This window comes from Rhodnius prolixus, unplaced genomic scaffold (genome assembly GCF_049639745.1).
Source record: "Rhodnius prolixus isolate KJV_2025 unplaced genomic scaffold, Rpr scaffold_32, whole genome shotgun sequence".
Lineage (NCBI taxonomy): Eukaryota > Metazoa > Arthropoda > Insecta > Hemiptera > Reduviidae > Rhodnius > Rhodnius prolixus.
In genome coordinates, this window is record NW_027411597.1 from 381,925 (window position 1) to 397,653 (window position 15,729).

The 15,729-nt window shown below is 35.2% G+C and overlaps 3 protein-coding genes across 3 annotated transcripts; all 3 read left to right on the forward strand.

Moving 5' to 3' along the window:
• The first annotated feature begins 3,588 nt into the window (after positions 1-3,588).
• On the forward strand, positions 3,589-4,515 carry LOC141452061 (uncharacterized). Its single transcript, XM_074123880.1, has one exon. It carries the CDS (start codon positions 3,589-3,591, stop codon positions 4,513-4,515), a length of 927 nt encoding a protein of 308 aa, XP_073979981.1.
• Positions 4,516-4,695: 180 nt separating this feature from the next.
• LOC141452062 (uncharacterized) lies at positions 4,696-5,274 on the forward strand. Its single transcript, XM_074123883.1, has one exon. It carries the CDS (start codon positions 4,696-4,698, stop codon positions 5,272-5,274), a length of 579 nt encoding a protein of 192 aa, XP_073979984.1.
• Positions 5,275-6,132: 858 nt separating this feature from the next.
• Positions 6,133-6,876, forward strand: LOC141452063 (uncharacterized). The gene has a single exon (XM_074123884.1). The coding sequence runs from the start codon at positions 6,133-6,135 to the stop codon at positions 6,874-6,876; it is 744 nt and encodes a 247-aa protein (XP_073979985.1).
• The last annotated feature ends 8,853 nt before the right edge of the window (positions 6,877-15,729 follow it).

A 15,729-nucleotide genomic window follows, 5' to 3' on the forward strand; every position in this document is an offset into this window, starting at 1 on the left:
CCTGCTAAATCAAGGACTATCCTGTGTACATATTTAATTTTAGCACATATTTAAGAATATTAGTATAATGGGGTTATGATTAAATAATAAAAAACAAAATTTGTACCTTTTTGTTTTTAATCTGATAGAACTATTATTATTTAGCTCATCTTACCCAGTTTATTTGTACATCATATAGGTAAGATTTTAGATTACTATGCTATCCATGAAGCAGTTTCAACGACCCCCACTCCTCCAATTGAATTCCGAAGATTGTAGTGTTTATCCGACGTCTTTTCCACGACAGGTATAAAAGAAGGCAGAAAAAATAATAATGAGTTTAATAGTCGATGATCGTTGGAAGTGTTAGCATGGATAACTCTAAAGTGTTTAGTGTGCCCCAGCTCTATGGAAGGAAAGTCAAACCAACCAACGAAAGATTTGGACATTGGTTATTGTTAGAAAATATGGTAAATAATAATCTGGTTTCCGATGTTAGTAATATTAATTATACGGAAGGAGAACTATTACTAGCAAACGATAACGGTCTTACACCAATCACGAAACCATTTTGCGACAATATTATGCTAGTAAAGATTTGCAGCCTGGAAGACTACGATGGAATATCTAAACTAGTTAAGAAAGAAATATGCGGCTCTTTTAACAGCTATATACGGGGAAAATTTGGACAATTAGTCTCTGCAAAACATGGAGTTAAGGCTAAACTACCTGTCCTCTTACTAAGCGATAATCTACTTGCAAAAGGAACAAGAGAAGTAATCGGAGAACGTATAGAATATATTACCAACAAATATAAAAATCCAGTATGTGTTCCATACAAAGTGGAGTTAGCAGACGTAAAATTAGACAATCTATTGGAAGTATTGCCTGATTTGCTGGAGCAGCTCCGCAAGGAAGATTACTACCTAATGGACATGGATATAACACAGGACATTGCTGGAATATTTAACAAAGAAGAAATGAGAAATTATTTAACATGTAACTTTAACTTTTGTAACCAAGGAGAATACATGGAAAACAGCAATGTAATTGTAAATAACGATAAAACAGTTGGGATTGATTGCTTAACATGGTTAACATCTAACGCTAGAGTAAAGATTTATAACAAATTCGTATGCCAATTAACCAGTCCAGGAGTTAGCAAACAGATTGGTAACCACATAATCGATTTTATCAACTGTCCGGATGTGAGATTAAGAGAAACATTTTCGTCAGCATCCGCTAAAAAACATGGAATTACCAGATTAGAAGCAACAATATACAACTATAGTATTGGAAACTCCCATAATGCATCCTATATACCTCTAGAAGATTGCTTACGGTTGTTAAGTCATAAATTGTATGCATCAGGCTCTATTGAATTATGTATTTTGAATTGTGTATATATTTTTATATTTTGATTTGTATATTTTGTTACATAATAAAGTGATGGTCGACACATCGACACCAGCGCTACCAACAGGACGGGAGTGGCTGAAGCACAGTGTGTCATGGTTTATTGCAGAGTAAAGAACTCATTTCATTTTTCTAGTGAACCAGTGATTTATTCATACATATTTTGGTCATCCAAACCGGATCATTATCAGATTTATTGCATTGGGTGAGTCATTCACATTTCAATCCTTCTTTTCATAATTTCATAATTGTTTTCCTTATCATTTTCAATAATAACCTGTATCATTTTTCCTTCATTTATCAAGTTAATTGAGGCGAGAATATTCATAATATTAAACTCATTTAATTATGGATGATATTAAGATATTAATTAGGCAAAGAGGTACCGTCAAAGGTAAAGTTACAAGACTTTTGTCTTTTATCAACGAGTTTGACGCAGATGATGTGGGGCAACTAGAAGCCAGACAATCTGCTATGCCAGATATTTTAAATCAATTTGAAGAAATTCAGTTCAAAATAGAGAATATTATCAGTGATGAGGAGGTTGCGGAACATGAGAAGTACAGAGTAGATTTTGAAAAACAATATTATGATACTTTATCCAAATTTAAAAACAAAATTAGTATGTTACAAGTTGCAAATAGTGAGAAAAATAAACAAATTTATCATAAATTAGCACTTGCAAAACTTCCGAAGATTAATCTTGCCATATTCAATGGAAGTTATGAAAATTGGCAACCATTTTTTGATTCATTTAAGACCTTAGTTCATAATCTAGAAGACATTGCAGAGGTCACTAAATTCCATTATTTAAGAGGATCATTAACAGGTGAGGCGGCAGATTTAATTGAATCTCTTACTGTCACAAATGATAATTATGAAGTAGCTTGGGAGCTATTGCAATAAAGATATAACAATAAACGCATTATTGTTCAGTCACACATATCCGCCATATTTAATATTCCAAAATTAGAATATTCAAATTCAGGTGCCATTAGAAACCTTCAAAATAGCATCAAAAAGCAATTAAGATCCTTAAAAAATCTTAATCAACCCACAGATCAATGGGATAGTCTATTAATACATATCGTCAGCAGTAAATTAGATAAAATAACTTTAAAACAATGGGAAAATTCTTTAAAAGGCACAGAGGTTCCGACATTCGAAGAAATGTTTACGTTTTTAAATAATACATGTAATTCTCTGGAAAGTTACGAGGCTAAAAGTAAATCAAGCTCATTGCATATAAATTCAGAAAAATCCCGTAATAACAAACCAAAGGTTAAGGAACAAAATTGTTTTATCAGCCAAAATAACAAAGACTGTAAAGTTTGTCCTCTATGTACAAAAACACATAATATTTTTAATTGTGATGCATTTTTAAAACAAACGTCGTTGGAGCGTAATGAAACTATTCAAAAATTAAAATTATGTTTCAATTGTTTATCTAAAGGGCATACAGTGAAAGATTGTAAAGGCGGCCATTGCAAAATATGCCAGGGTAAACACAACACATTACTTCATAAGAAATCAACAAATGCTAGTATTGGAGGGATTACCAATAAGCCCGACTTAACCGCGCCGACAAAGGAAGTTTCTTCTATTAATACTTCTTTATATAGCTTTTCTAATAATATTCCTAGAATTCTTTTATCAACAGCTATTATCCATATTAAAGATTTTGGTAATGTGTTCAATTGTCGAGCCATTTTGGACAGCGGTTCCCAGTTAAGTTTTATAACAAAAAACTTGTGTAATAAATTGAAATTAGTAAAACATAAAACTTGCATCTCAATTAAAGGGCTTAACGGAAATAATTCGCATACAGCGTATTATATAAACACTAACATATATTCCGCAAAATCTAAATTTTCCACAACATTGAATTTACACGTATTACCTAACATTACTAATTTTATTCCAACACAAAATATAGATATCAAACAGTCTAGCATTCCGTATCACATACAAGATGATTTGGCAGATCCTACATTTTCTGAAAGCGCTAACGTAGACATATTGCTGGGAGCGGAAATATTCTTTCAATTATTGAAACCAGAGCAAATCGTTTGCAAGGATACTTCTTACTCATTAATATTTCAAAACACTGTTTTGGGTTGAATTGCTTCTGGAACAGTTGCTTCAAGGAGTTCCGCACCTGTTAATAGTTTCTTTACTATTGTTTCAAATTCAATGGAAATAGATACAAACGAATTCAAAGTTCATAAATTAACACCAGAAGAAAAATTGTGCAATAGTTTATACGAACAAACTTTTGAAAGAGGTAGTGATGGTAGATTCATAGTAGAATTACCATTCAAAAAGGATCCTGAATGTTTAAGTGACAACTTAAATAATGCAGTTAAAAGATTTCACAATTTAGAGCAAAGGTTCCACTCTCAACCTCAAATACATAAACAATATGTCGACTTCATGAGGGAATATGAGCAATTAGAGCACATGGAAGAAATCAAACCTAACGAATTTGTTAATAACTGCAAATATTATGTGCCTCATCATCCTGTTTTTAAGGAAAGTACAACTACACACATAAGAGTAGTGTTTGATGCCACTACTAGCCCTCCTGATGGTATTTCATTGAATTCCATTCTTTTAAAGGGACCAGTCATTCAAAGTGATCTGTTCTCAATTATGCTAAGATTCAGGATGCACAAATATGTCTTGACGGCTGATATAGCCAAAATGTATCGTCAAATTTTAATTAAAAGACATCATGTTGAGTTTCAAAGAATTGTAGGGAGAGAATCGCCTAATCAAGAGCTCAAACATTATCGTTTATTGACCTTAACTTATGGCACTACACCAGCCAGTTTCATTGCCACGAGATGTCTGGTACAATTAGCAGAAGAAAATAAAGCTGAATTTCCTACAGCATCAATGGTGATTGAAAGAGATTTTTACATGGATGATTTGATGACAGGTGCAGATGATTTCGAATCTTTAAAAAATATACAATTGCAAGTAACTAGTATTCTTAGTTCTGGTTGCTTTACCTTAAGGAAGTGGTGCTCGAATTCAAAGGATATCTTAAAGAAAATTTCATCCAAAGTAGAAGATCCTTATCACATTGTAGATATTGGAGCAAATGAGAGCATCTAAACTTTGGGATTAGCATGGAAACCCTTTTCAGACACTTTTGAATATAAAATACAACCTTTTCAACACTCCTTTGTAATTTCAAGACGAACCATATTATCAGAGTTGTTCAAGATATTCGATCCATTAGGCTTTTTATCACCTGTTGTCATAAAAGGAAAAATATTTATTCAGCAGCTTTGGATGAATAATTTAAAATGGGACGATCAGCTTCCGTATCAATTAGCAGTCAAATGGTGTAAGTTTTTTAATCAGCTCAGTGCAATTGAAGAATTTCAAATTCCACGTCGTGCAAAATATTCTGATAAAATGGAATTACACGGATTTTGCGATGCAAGTGAAAATGCTTATGCGGCAAGTGTTTATTTGCGTTCATTTGCAGAGACAAGTATTACTGTTCATCTGTTATGTGCCAAGGCCAGAGTCGCTCCATTAAAGAAAAGAACTTTGCCTGAACTAGAACTAAATGGTGCTCAACTGTTAACACGGCTAATGTTGAAGGTCGCAAACGCACTTAATGTCAACTGCAGAGAATGTAGATTTTGGACTGATTCATCCATAGTCTTAGCTTGGTTAAAAGGAAATCCATATCAGTGGAAAACATATGTAAGCAACAGGGTAGCATTCATTCAAGAAAATACTTTAATTCGGAATTGGAAACATGTGCGAAGCGAAGACAATCCTAGTGATGTTGCTTCTAGAGGAGTAGATGTTAGACACTTTATGAACTTTCTATGTGGTTTAATGGGCCCTATTGGTTAGCATTAAATGAAAAAGATTGGCCACCAAGTAAAATCAATGAGAATATAGAGGAAATTCCGGAAGCAAAACCAATTAAATATTCGTTGATGAACGCTTGCAGTGAGAAGCAAACCTTTGAACTACTTTCTCGTTATTCTTCATGGGTTAAATTAGTCAGAATCGTAGCTTATATTTTGAGGTTCTTAAATTCTCTTCAAATGGAAAAGGAAAATCGAAGTTGCGATTTTTTAACTACAAGTGAATATAACAATGCAAAATTTAAAATATATCAATTAGTACAAGCAGAAGTGTTTTACATTGAAATCAAGACATTAGAAAAGGGAAATCAATTAAATAAAAAAAGTAAAATTCACAATTTAAATCCCTTTCTGGATAAAAACGGCATCTTAAGAGTAGGAGGGCGTTTAAGAAATGCATCACTCCCTGCAGATCAAGTTAATGCTATTATACTTCCATACGCACATCATGTTACAAAATTAATATTTAGATATTTTCATATTATTTATTTACATGCAGGACTTCAAAGTTTATTAACAGCCATTAGACAAATGTATTGGCCAATTAAAGGCAAAATAATGGGAAAACAAATCTGTAGAGAATGTGTCATCTGTTTTAAGGCTGAACCGAAAAATAAACCGGCTATCATGGGTCATTTACCTAAAGATAGAGTTAGCGTATCCAGACCATTCTCAATTACCGGACTAGATTTTGCTGGACCTATTATTATCAAATCAGGTGTTCGAAAATCCACTAAAACAACTAAGGCTTATATTCGTATGTTTTGCGACTCGTGCGATACATTTAGAGGTCGTTAGTGATCTCACAACGAATGCTTTTCTTGCTGCCTTAAGGAGATTTATGTCTAGGAGAGGCGTATGTACTAGAATATATTCGGACAATGCCACCAACTTCGTGGGTGCTGCTAAAGAACTAAACAAGTTTTTTAAAAATAAAGAAATAAATCAATCAGTTCCTGAATTATTGGCTTCAGAAGGTATAGAATGGAAATTTATACCCTCCCGTTCGCCACATTTTGGAGGAATTTGGGAAGCAGGAGTTAAAAGTGTTAAGTATCATCTTAAAAGAGTTATAGGCAATTCAATATTAAATTTCGAAGAGTTATACACAGTATTAACTCAAATAGAAGCTATTTTAAATTCTCGCCCATTAACTTATCTTTCTTCCTGTCCTGAAGACCTTTCCCCACTAACCCCTTCACACTTCCTAGTTGGTGACTCGCTTGCAATGCCGTCAGAACCGGATCACACAAGTACACCAGTCAACAGGCTTAAACGTTGGCAAATGGTTCAATCTGTCGTCCAGCATTTCTGGAGAATATGGAAAACGGAATTTCTAATGCAGCTGCAGCAAAGATACAAATGGAAAGACCGACACAAGAACGTGCAAGTAGGAGACGTTGTTCTCTTAAACAATCCTGCTTTACAACCACAACAATGGATTTTAGCAAGAGTAGTTCAGATACACACTGGCTCGGATGGCGTCGTACGTGTAGCTACAGTTGAGACAAGCTCCAGTAAACAGTTTACAAGGACTGTGAATAAACTGTACCCGCTTCCACTTTCTGATCAAGAAGAGGAATGATGTCATTGAATGAAGAGCAATGAAAATTTGAAAATTGTTTGTTTTTTGTTTGTTTTTTTTTTTTTAAAGACTTTCGCCTTTCAAGGGGGGGTGGATGTTAAGTCATAAATTGTATGCATCAGGCTCTATTGAATTATGTATTTTGAATTGTGTATATATTTTGATTTGTATATTTTGTTACATAATAAAGTGATGGTCGACACATCGACACCAGCGCTACCAACAGGACGGTAGTGGCTGAAGCACAGTGTGTCATGGAGAGTAGCATTTCATTTTTCTAGTGAACCAGTGATTTATTCATACAACGGTTATTGGAGAGTAGTAAGATATATTTCCGGGATGCACCGATATACTCGGTTTCTCTTGCAAAAATGTGGACAAAGATTGCGGACGCTGTTCAGAACAGTTGTTATCTTGTATTTAATAATGTACTGCAATACGTTTATTGGGGGAACACAAATACAGGAAAGTTGACTGGAATACAGATAAACTTACCGAATGAGAAAGTCTCTAGGAAGAAAGTTATAAATTATGCTCTATCTGCGTGTAGTTTTTATTACTTACCTCTTAATTATATAGAAGTAGTAGAAAATACGGACAACAAAGACAACGTTCGAATAATACAAAAGTGTTACATTAAGGCTGGAGAGACATACTTTTCCAGGTCCAGAACATTATTCTCTACTATACCAAAAGATACAGACATCCAGGAAGCAGGGCTCATTTCTACAAATAATATAATTCCCTGTGTTTTAAGGAAAAGAACAAATAATACTAACAGACTGCACCCATGTACTATTAAAGAAATAGAGCCACTGTCGCCAGCATACGTAACATCGACAAGGAAACGAAAACAAGAACTGGAAGAATTAGATATTAAAAGAAGGAAAACAGATTATTTGGAAAAGACGGCAGCAATAAAGGAAGAATATAAACAGCTTCTAGAGAAAGAAGAAAAGATAAACCAGTTAAGGGAAAAATTAGAAGACTATTTTTACACCCATTGGAAGAATTTACATCCGAATGCGGAGTATAAGGTGTCTGCATTCACCCTTAATAATAAAGGTAAATATACGTATGTGGGGGTATAGGCCGAAAAAGATGGAAATAAAGAGGTTTATTATTTAAAAGGCTGGCATAAAAATATGTTTATTAATGTATACAACAATAAAGAAGAACTTATTAAAGAGGGATACGTTATTATTCCGTACAACGGAATGGATTTAATTAGTCTACCTACCGAAGAAACGTTTGTGACTGTTTGGTCCCCGCACTGGTCGCGGCCCCCCTGGGTCAGAATTTTCTATCACCATCGGCTCTTGGTTGGCAGTATTGGTGTGCAGAGAGTGGGGGTTGGTGCGATACAGACGGTGTGCCCCCCTTTTTGTGACGACACATTGAGTGTGTGCGTACGAGAGTCGTTTGAAAAGTCCGTGCAAAGTCAGAGAGATAGCACCACTGGCGCGTATCGAGGTTATGTTTAGTTAGTAGCATCTCTTGGAAGAACACACACCAAGTTTCAGCCAGATCGGTCTATTTCTTTGTGTTTGGCATTCGTTTGAATCGAGGAAGTCGAGTGATTTTCAAAAAATGGACGAAAAAGAATTTCGTGTGTTGATTAAACACTACTTAATGAAAGGCAAAACGTCTCAGGAGACTAAAGAGAAGCTTGATAAACATTATGGTCCCTCTGCACCTTCGATTAGAACAGTTTATAAGTGATTTCAAAATTTTCGGAGTGGCCATATGGGCACAAGTGACGCTGAACGTTCTGGACGCCCTGTTGAGGTTACTACTCCAGAAATCATTGATAAAATCCATGATATGGTGATGGATGACAGAAGAGTGAAGGTGCGTGAGATTGCTAGTGCTGTGGGCATCTCGAATGAACGGGTACATAATATTTTGCATTAACATTTGGACATGACAAAGCTATCCGCAAGATGGGTGCCGCGATTGCTCACGCTTGACCAAAAACGAAATCGTGTGAAGTGTTGCAAGGACGGTTTGCAGCTGTTCCAGAAGAATCCGCAGGACTATAAGCGTCGTATCGTCACTGTGGATGAAACATGGATACATCACTACACTCCTGAGACCAAAGTACAATCTAAACAATGGGTTACCAAGGGGGAATCTGCGCCAAACTATGTTGAAAAATAAAAAAGGTTTACCCCCAAAAATTAAGTAGTTTTTACTTTTGCACGGACTTTTCAAACGACCCTCGTATGTTAACAAGTCAAGCAACAAGTGTTCAGCCATCTTGTGGCGTCGTTTTCTCTCTAAAAACTTTGTGCAAGTTTTCCCTAAATTGTCTGTGTCGGATAAGCTATCAGTACCGACTAGCATTGAGTGTTGTATTGTCAGGAAAATTACTGTAAATTTTGTACAATTTTGTAAAGAACGAACTCAATTGACATCCCCTGTCTGGGGTGCTCAAAGTTATTTATTGTATTTACCTCGATACCCTGCGTGGTATTTCCTATGCGCATATAAAAACCGCTGTGCACAGCCTTGTACATATACTATTGTAAACCGTCTTTTTCCCCAATACCGTGCCTGGTATTATTTTTCAAAGCTCCAATCAGCCTGTTAATTGCCTTTCAAGTAACTATTCCCCCAATACTGTGCCTTGGTATTGAAGATAAGATTTATTATAAAGTTTTTCTTACTAGTTAATTCTGTTAAGCATTGTTACTAAATTTATATTGTGAATAAACTATTTCCGTTATAAAGGTATTTCAAGTGTGGTGGTGTCCCCCACCCTTACTCCTCCCCGCAATAAATTTAAATTTGAATCTTAACTGCTTCATTTTTTATACTGCCCTCCTTTGTCATTTATAGCAGAATTTCCGACAGTGACAAATGGTCTTACAACGTATCATGGCAACACCTTCTCCAAGATAGAAAAAGTAAACTTTTACCCAGATTTATGGAGAAATATGGAGAATATTCCTTTTACACAAGAAGACGTGAATCAAATTAAGAACATTACCATGCAAGAGATAAAAGAACCTATTAACTTTCGCGATTGTAGCCGTTTAGAAGAAATTGCCGAAGGGACAGAATTGGTAATTTCTGGTATTAAGGAAGTTGTATACAGGAAAAATCGACGATATATATTACAGTTCGAAAATATAAATAGGTTCTACTGCTCGAATTACTGGCTGGAAAGGGAATTGGCGGATGTGGATTTAAGAAACAGAATAAAAATTAAAGTAGATATCTTTAAACATACGCCCAGTAGGAATAAGGAAATAGTGGAATTTTGTGTGTAACATTAGAGAGAGAGAGAGTGAGAAAACATGTAAAATAATATTAAAATAAAAGATGTTGTAAAACGATTATTACAATAAAGTTTTGTTGTTAAATATATGTGTATTAATAAATGTACTTTTACTACACTAATTTGCGTTATTTGTAATAGATCCCTACTCTCCTTATTCCTTTGGATATGGCATTAAAAGAATTTGTTTTAGATAAATTAGTACATGTGCTTTTTGGTTAAGATGATAAATATTTATTAAAATATTGGAAGGACTTCGGGTAAACGCGTCAATCTTCGGAATTCAATTGGTGGAGAGGGGGTCGTTGAAACTGATTCGTGGATAGCATCGTAATCTAAAATCTTACCTATATGATATTTTTATTTCAAGTAGAAGAGTACCGAAAAATATTCAGACTGATAATGGGAAGGAATTCTACAATGTTTCTTTCACGAAACTCATGAAGAAGCACAACATTAATCACTATAGTACTTACAGCCAAGTTAAAAGTTCAATTGTAGAAAGATTTAATAGAACCTTTAAATCTATGTTGTATCGCTTATTTAGTCTCAGAGGAAACTACAACTATACAAAGCATTTACCTGATCTCATAAATACCTACAACAACAAAGTACACCGTACTGTTGGTATGGCACCAACGGAAGTAAATTCTAGCAATGAAACATTCTTACTAGCTAATGTCTACTTTTCTAAAGCAAAAAGAAAAGATAAACAACGCTTTGAAGAAGGAGACTATGTACGTGTTTCGAAAAAGAGAACTATATTTAGCAGAGGTTACACACCCAATTGGAGCACTGAATTATTTAAAATTATTACAGTCCGCAACACTATTCCATATACTTACTTGTTGGAAGACTTGACAGGACAGCCTATTCAAGGAGCATTTTATTCACAAGAACTGCAGAAGACTAAATTGAAAGATGTTTATCTTGTAGAAAAAATACTAAGACGTAAAAATGATAAGCTGTATGTAAAGTGGTTAGTCTATGTAAAGGGGGTGAGGAGGAGGAGGAGGAGGAGGAGGGGTATACCTTGTGACGTAGGACTTGCGTTCCTTGTTACGTAGGAGGAAAATACCTCTATTAATTTGCGTCATCGTGACGTATTGTGTCGTCAATATGACGTCACCATCTGGACCACAAAATTAGGATGAGGGGTATGGCTTGTGACGTCATGATGACGCGTTGCGCGGTCGTTGATCCCGACACAGAAAAACGTCCTAGTATGCCCAAATTCATACTACTCTCTTAGTCCAGATAAGGCGTCAGGAATGGAAATGAGCTGGATGATGCCTACTGAATAGGTTAAATTAGCTGATGAAAATGGTAATTTTGATGCTTGCATTCCACTAGACATTGTAATGGGATTCTATGAAGATTACAATCAAATAATTCTACAAGGAAAACATGAGTTAATTCTACATCGCAGTAGAACGGATAATGATAGCATTCAAGTTTTAAAATATCACCCCAATGTTAAAGCTTCTATTAAACTAAAATCTGTGCAATGGAAAATGCCGTATGTTAAAGTGTCTGATGAACAAAGGTTAGTTTTTAAATTTAGTCAATAAAGGAAAAACCGTTCACATGGCTTTTAGATCATGGGACCTTATAAAGAACCCCTCTCTGCCTACTAATACTAACAAGCAAACTTGGTCTGTGAAGACGTCAACAAATCTAGAAAAGCCCCGTTATATCATAATTGCATTTCAAACAAATAAAAAGAATAATGCAGAAAGTGATATGTCTCAGTTTAATCACTGTAGTATATCAAATGTAAAGTTACACCTAAATTCTGAAGTTTATCCTTATGATGATCTCAGCATAAATTTTTCCAAGAATCATTTTACGGTTCTTTATTATATGTATCGAAATTTTCAACATAGCTACTAAGTAGAGGAAGAAAGAGAGTTCTGGCGCATGACGTCATCAACGTCGGATCCAAACCCCCTCCTCCCCACCATGTGGGTTGGGGGAGGGCCAGGTTAATATAAGAAAAAAAGTTTTTTAAAATACTCCTAGCTTCGATCCTGCGATCTTTTAATCCAAAGTCAGCAGCTCTAACCACTAGACCATCAGTGTTATTGGTAAAAGTATTATTTATTATGTATTATTTAAGGTGAGGAAGGGGGGAAACCCCCCTGCATTCCCTCGTCCTGTCACCCATAAGGGGTCGACGCAAAAAAACGTCCTAGTATGCCCAAAACTATACTACTTAAGAGATGCATAGTTTTTAATGTAATTGTGATTCCTGGATTTCTAACGTGATCAACCAGCACACCATACAACTGATACTTGATTTCATCAAACAAAAACAAAAATTCATTTCATACTATTCTCAGTTCACTTGGATCGATAGTTTTAGAACCTTCTTTAATCAATTGTCCTTGAATATATAGAAAACTTTTGGCTGGAACAGTGTAGATACCCTGCTGTAGAATGGCAATTATAATTTCGTCAGAATTGTCGAATGATTAGTTGCAAGGTTGATGAGAGTGAAATTCAAAGTCCGTTTTCTCTTCTCTCTCCTCAAATTCACTTTTTTATTCACATCTAGTATTTCTTCCATTTTGGATTAATCAAAAGTCCCTATACTTTGTAGAAAATATATATTTGATGGTGTTAATGCTCGATAGGGTAATCGTTGAATACTAGTTGATTTCACTTCAGCGTAATCCATTTTATACTTTCGAAAATCAATACCCATTTTTCTTTAGATGTAATCTGATTGTAATTGTCTCTCCGCGAAAATCCACTAAGTTCTGGTTTTGATCTGTTATAGCAAGTGTTATATTGTTGATTACTTTACCGATAACTAGAAAGTAAATGACTCGAGAAGGTTCTTGTACGATTTTAAATCCTGGAGGAACTAATGGTGAAAATTCGTATATAGTATGTCCTGGTTTCCAGTTTCTATATGAACCGGATGCTATATTATAGTTAATTGCAACTGTATTGACACTATGAATCTGTAAAATTTCGTCCGATTTATGAGTGATCATTTTTTTCTGACACTTCATGTTTAGTAACGCTCTTTATTGAAGTAAACAGGTTGTGTACATGTTAATTCCACCTTCAATGTGTTGGTATTACCTTTTAGTTTCAATGAATCCGGTGAATTAATATGTGATTTCAGATAACGTGCTATAGCTTCCACTTCATAAGTTCCTGTAGGTAAACTAACAACATTGTCTCCATAATGAAAAATATTGTTAAATCCTTCAATGATATTCGGTATGGAATTGGATCACTGAAAACTTAATAAACCAATGCTATAATCACCACCACTGTCTAATTTATTAGGAACAAGATAATTTGTTTTTACAAGTTATAATGATTTATACAACAAAGAACATTTTTACTATTTATAAAAAGATGTGTTAAATTTTCAATTTTGAAAACTTCACTCTTCGAAATTGTTTGCAACCACATGAAATTTCAAATGTTGGAACGTAAAGTGACGACGATCTGGGCGTAAGATGGACTTGTAACGACTAAAAGATTGTTCAACATCTACAGATGTTATAGGTGCCTTGCTGAAAGAAGTTATCTCGTTGGTTGTAAAGGGTACACGATGTTCTGAGGTGACTTCTGTTCCACTGATAATATCAGAAAGCTGGCAATGGTCTCCCACCCTTTGTTCTTGCTCAGTACTTCTACCAGTTTTGATCTGATCAGATCTCCCTTACTCCCAGGTATTCCTGACACGTTTTCTGTCAGTAGAACATTTTGGGACTCAAGTTGGGTAATAACTTGTGCAAGAAATACGCAATTGTCGGAAATGAATGCGAGGTCGTTCCTTCAATTAGGTTTCTCGATTAAAGACTAGGATGTATCTATCGCTACTGCTTCGTCTTCGAGATGTGAAAGGACATTCTTGATTTTATTGTAGTTTTCATAGTAATACTGAGCTGCTTCTAGCCAAGTACCCCATCTTGTCAATATTGGTTCTGGTGGAAGGCACAAGTTTGGATAGAGATCTTTTAGCATTTTAATGCGACTTGGTGCTTTTAAGAACACTTTTTTAACCGAGGAGATTAAGGAATCTACGTCACTGAACAAAGATCGGACAGTTTCTGCTACTCGATGCAAGGCATGAGCAATACACGTCACATGAATTATCTTAGGATAAAATACCTGAATAGATTGCCCAGCCTTGACCATGTTGGGGGCAGCATCAGAGAGAAACAAAAGAACTTTTTCGTTCAAAACTCCACTGGGCAATAGGATATGCATTGAGGCATCGAAGAATCGTGAAATGGTGGAATGATTGCATTTTTTGAGAACCTCACAGTTCAAAAGGAATGGCTTTGAATCCACATCAGAATCACTGTCAAGTTTTCCAATAACTGCATTGGCAATATATCTGCCCTCAACGTCAGTGGTTTCATCAATGGACACTCAAATCGGTCCATCTTTGATATGTCCACGAATTTTGGTTAGTGTATCTTTATAGATATTTTCCAGGTAGTTTTTCCGCAGAGTGCTCTCGTCAGGCATTTTTTTCCCAATATAGGTCTCTAAGAATCCTTTGAAATGAGGATTTTTAAGTTTGTGGAAAGGATTATTGCTCTAACCAAAGCCCCGACACAGATCTGTACTCAGAGTAGACTTACTTGATGATGGAGATGTAAGGATGGCTTGATAGGACGTCCTCTCTTTCTCTCTGTTTTTAGTCTCTATGTGCGATCCGGTGGCAATATGTTAGGTGACTTGGGAACGTTGAGAGCAAGAAACGCGCTTGTCACAAGCTGTGCAGTACAAAATGTCTCCATCACTTCGAAAAAGTTCTGCTGGAAACTCGCCGAAATGAATGTGACCGAACGAAATGAATCGGACACTTCAACGAACGAGCTGAAAGAACAGAAAACGTCAGACAACTTCAAAGAACTAACAAGTGCCCGTCACTGTTTAGCAGTATTCTGTGTAAATTACAATAACCATTGTACCCACTGTGATTCTCAGCCCTACAGTCTGTGGTTCACAGTTCCTGTCAACCACCTCCCAATTATGAAAATATGCCCAAAATGAAAAATATGAAAAAATATGTACATATTTTGATTAAATATGTAGAAATATTTATTTATTTTAATCAAATATGTATAAATATGCGATAACATCCAAATATGTGGAAATATGCGAAATAAAAGTAGACTCAAACGGCTTAAAAAGTGTCAGTATGAATACTTCTAGTTGAAAAACGTCTGTGAATTGCCTAGAAAAAAATATGTAAATACATACGAATCCGTTCCCTAGTTATCACAGACTATTACATCTCGACTCTTTACCGTCCAATAATATTAAGTTCAACTGGGTAACCCAAATAAATGAGTTTTTTATAAATGTTGGTTACAACCATCTTTGGGAAATGCAGGATCCGTATGTAATCCGTAAAAATCTAAATGCAATTTTGTCAACATATGAAACCAATTTACACAATACTGATATAGCTAGACTATACGCCTCAAATTATAGCATTTATTACAGAAATATTCCTTTAAATATCTCGGATGATCAAAACTATCTTCTACTCTCTCTACCATTTCCTGTAACTAGTATATTGTTCTAAC

What these genes read in the sequence shown, in the direction of transcription:
- LOC141452061 (XM_074123880.1), top strand. Translation starts at nt 3,589, where the DNA reads ATGGAAATAGATACAAACGAATTCAAAGTTCATAAATTAACACCAGAA.
- LOC141452062 (XM_074123883.1), top strand. Translation starts at nt 4,696, where the DNA reads ATGAATAATTTAAAATGGGACGATCAGCTTCCGTATCAATTAGCAGTC.
- LOC141452063 (XM_074123884.1), top strand. Translation starts at nt 6,133, where the DNA reads ATGTCTAGGAGAGGCGTATGTACTAGAATATATTCGGACAATGCCACC.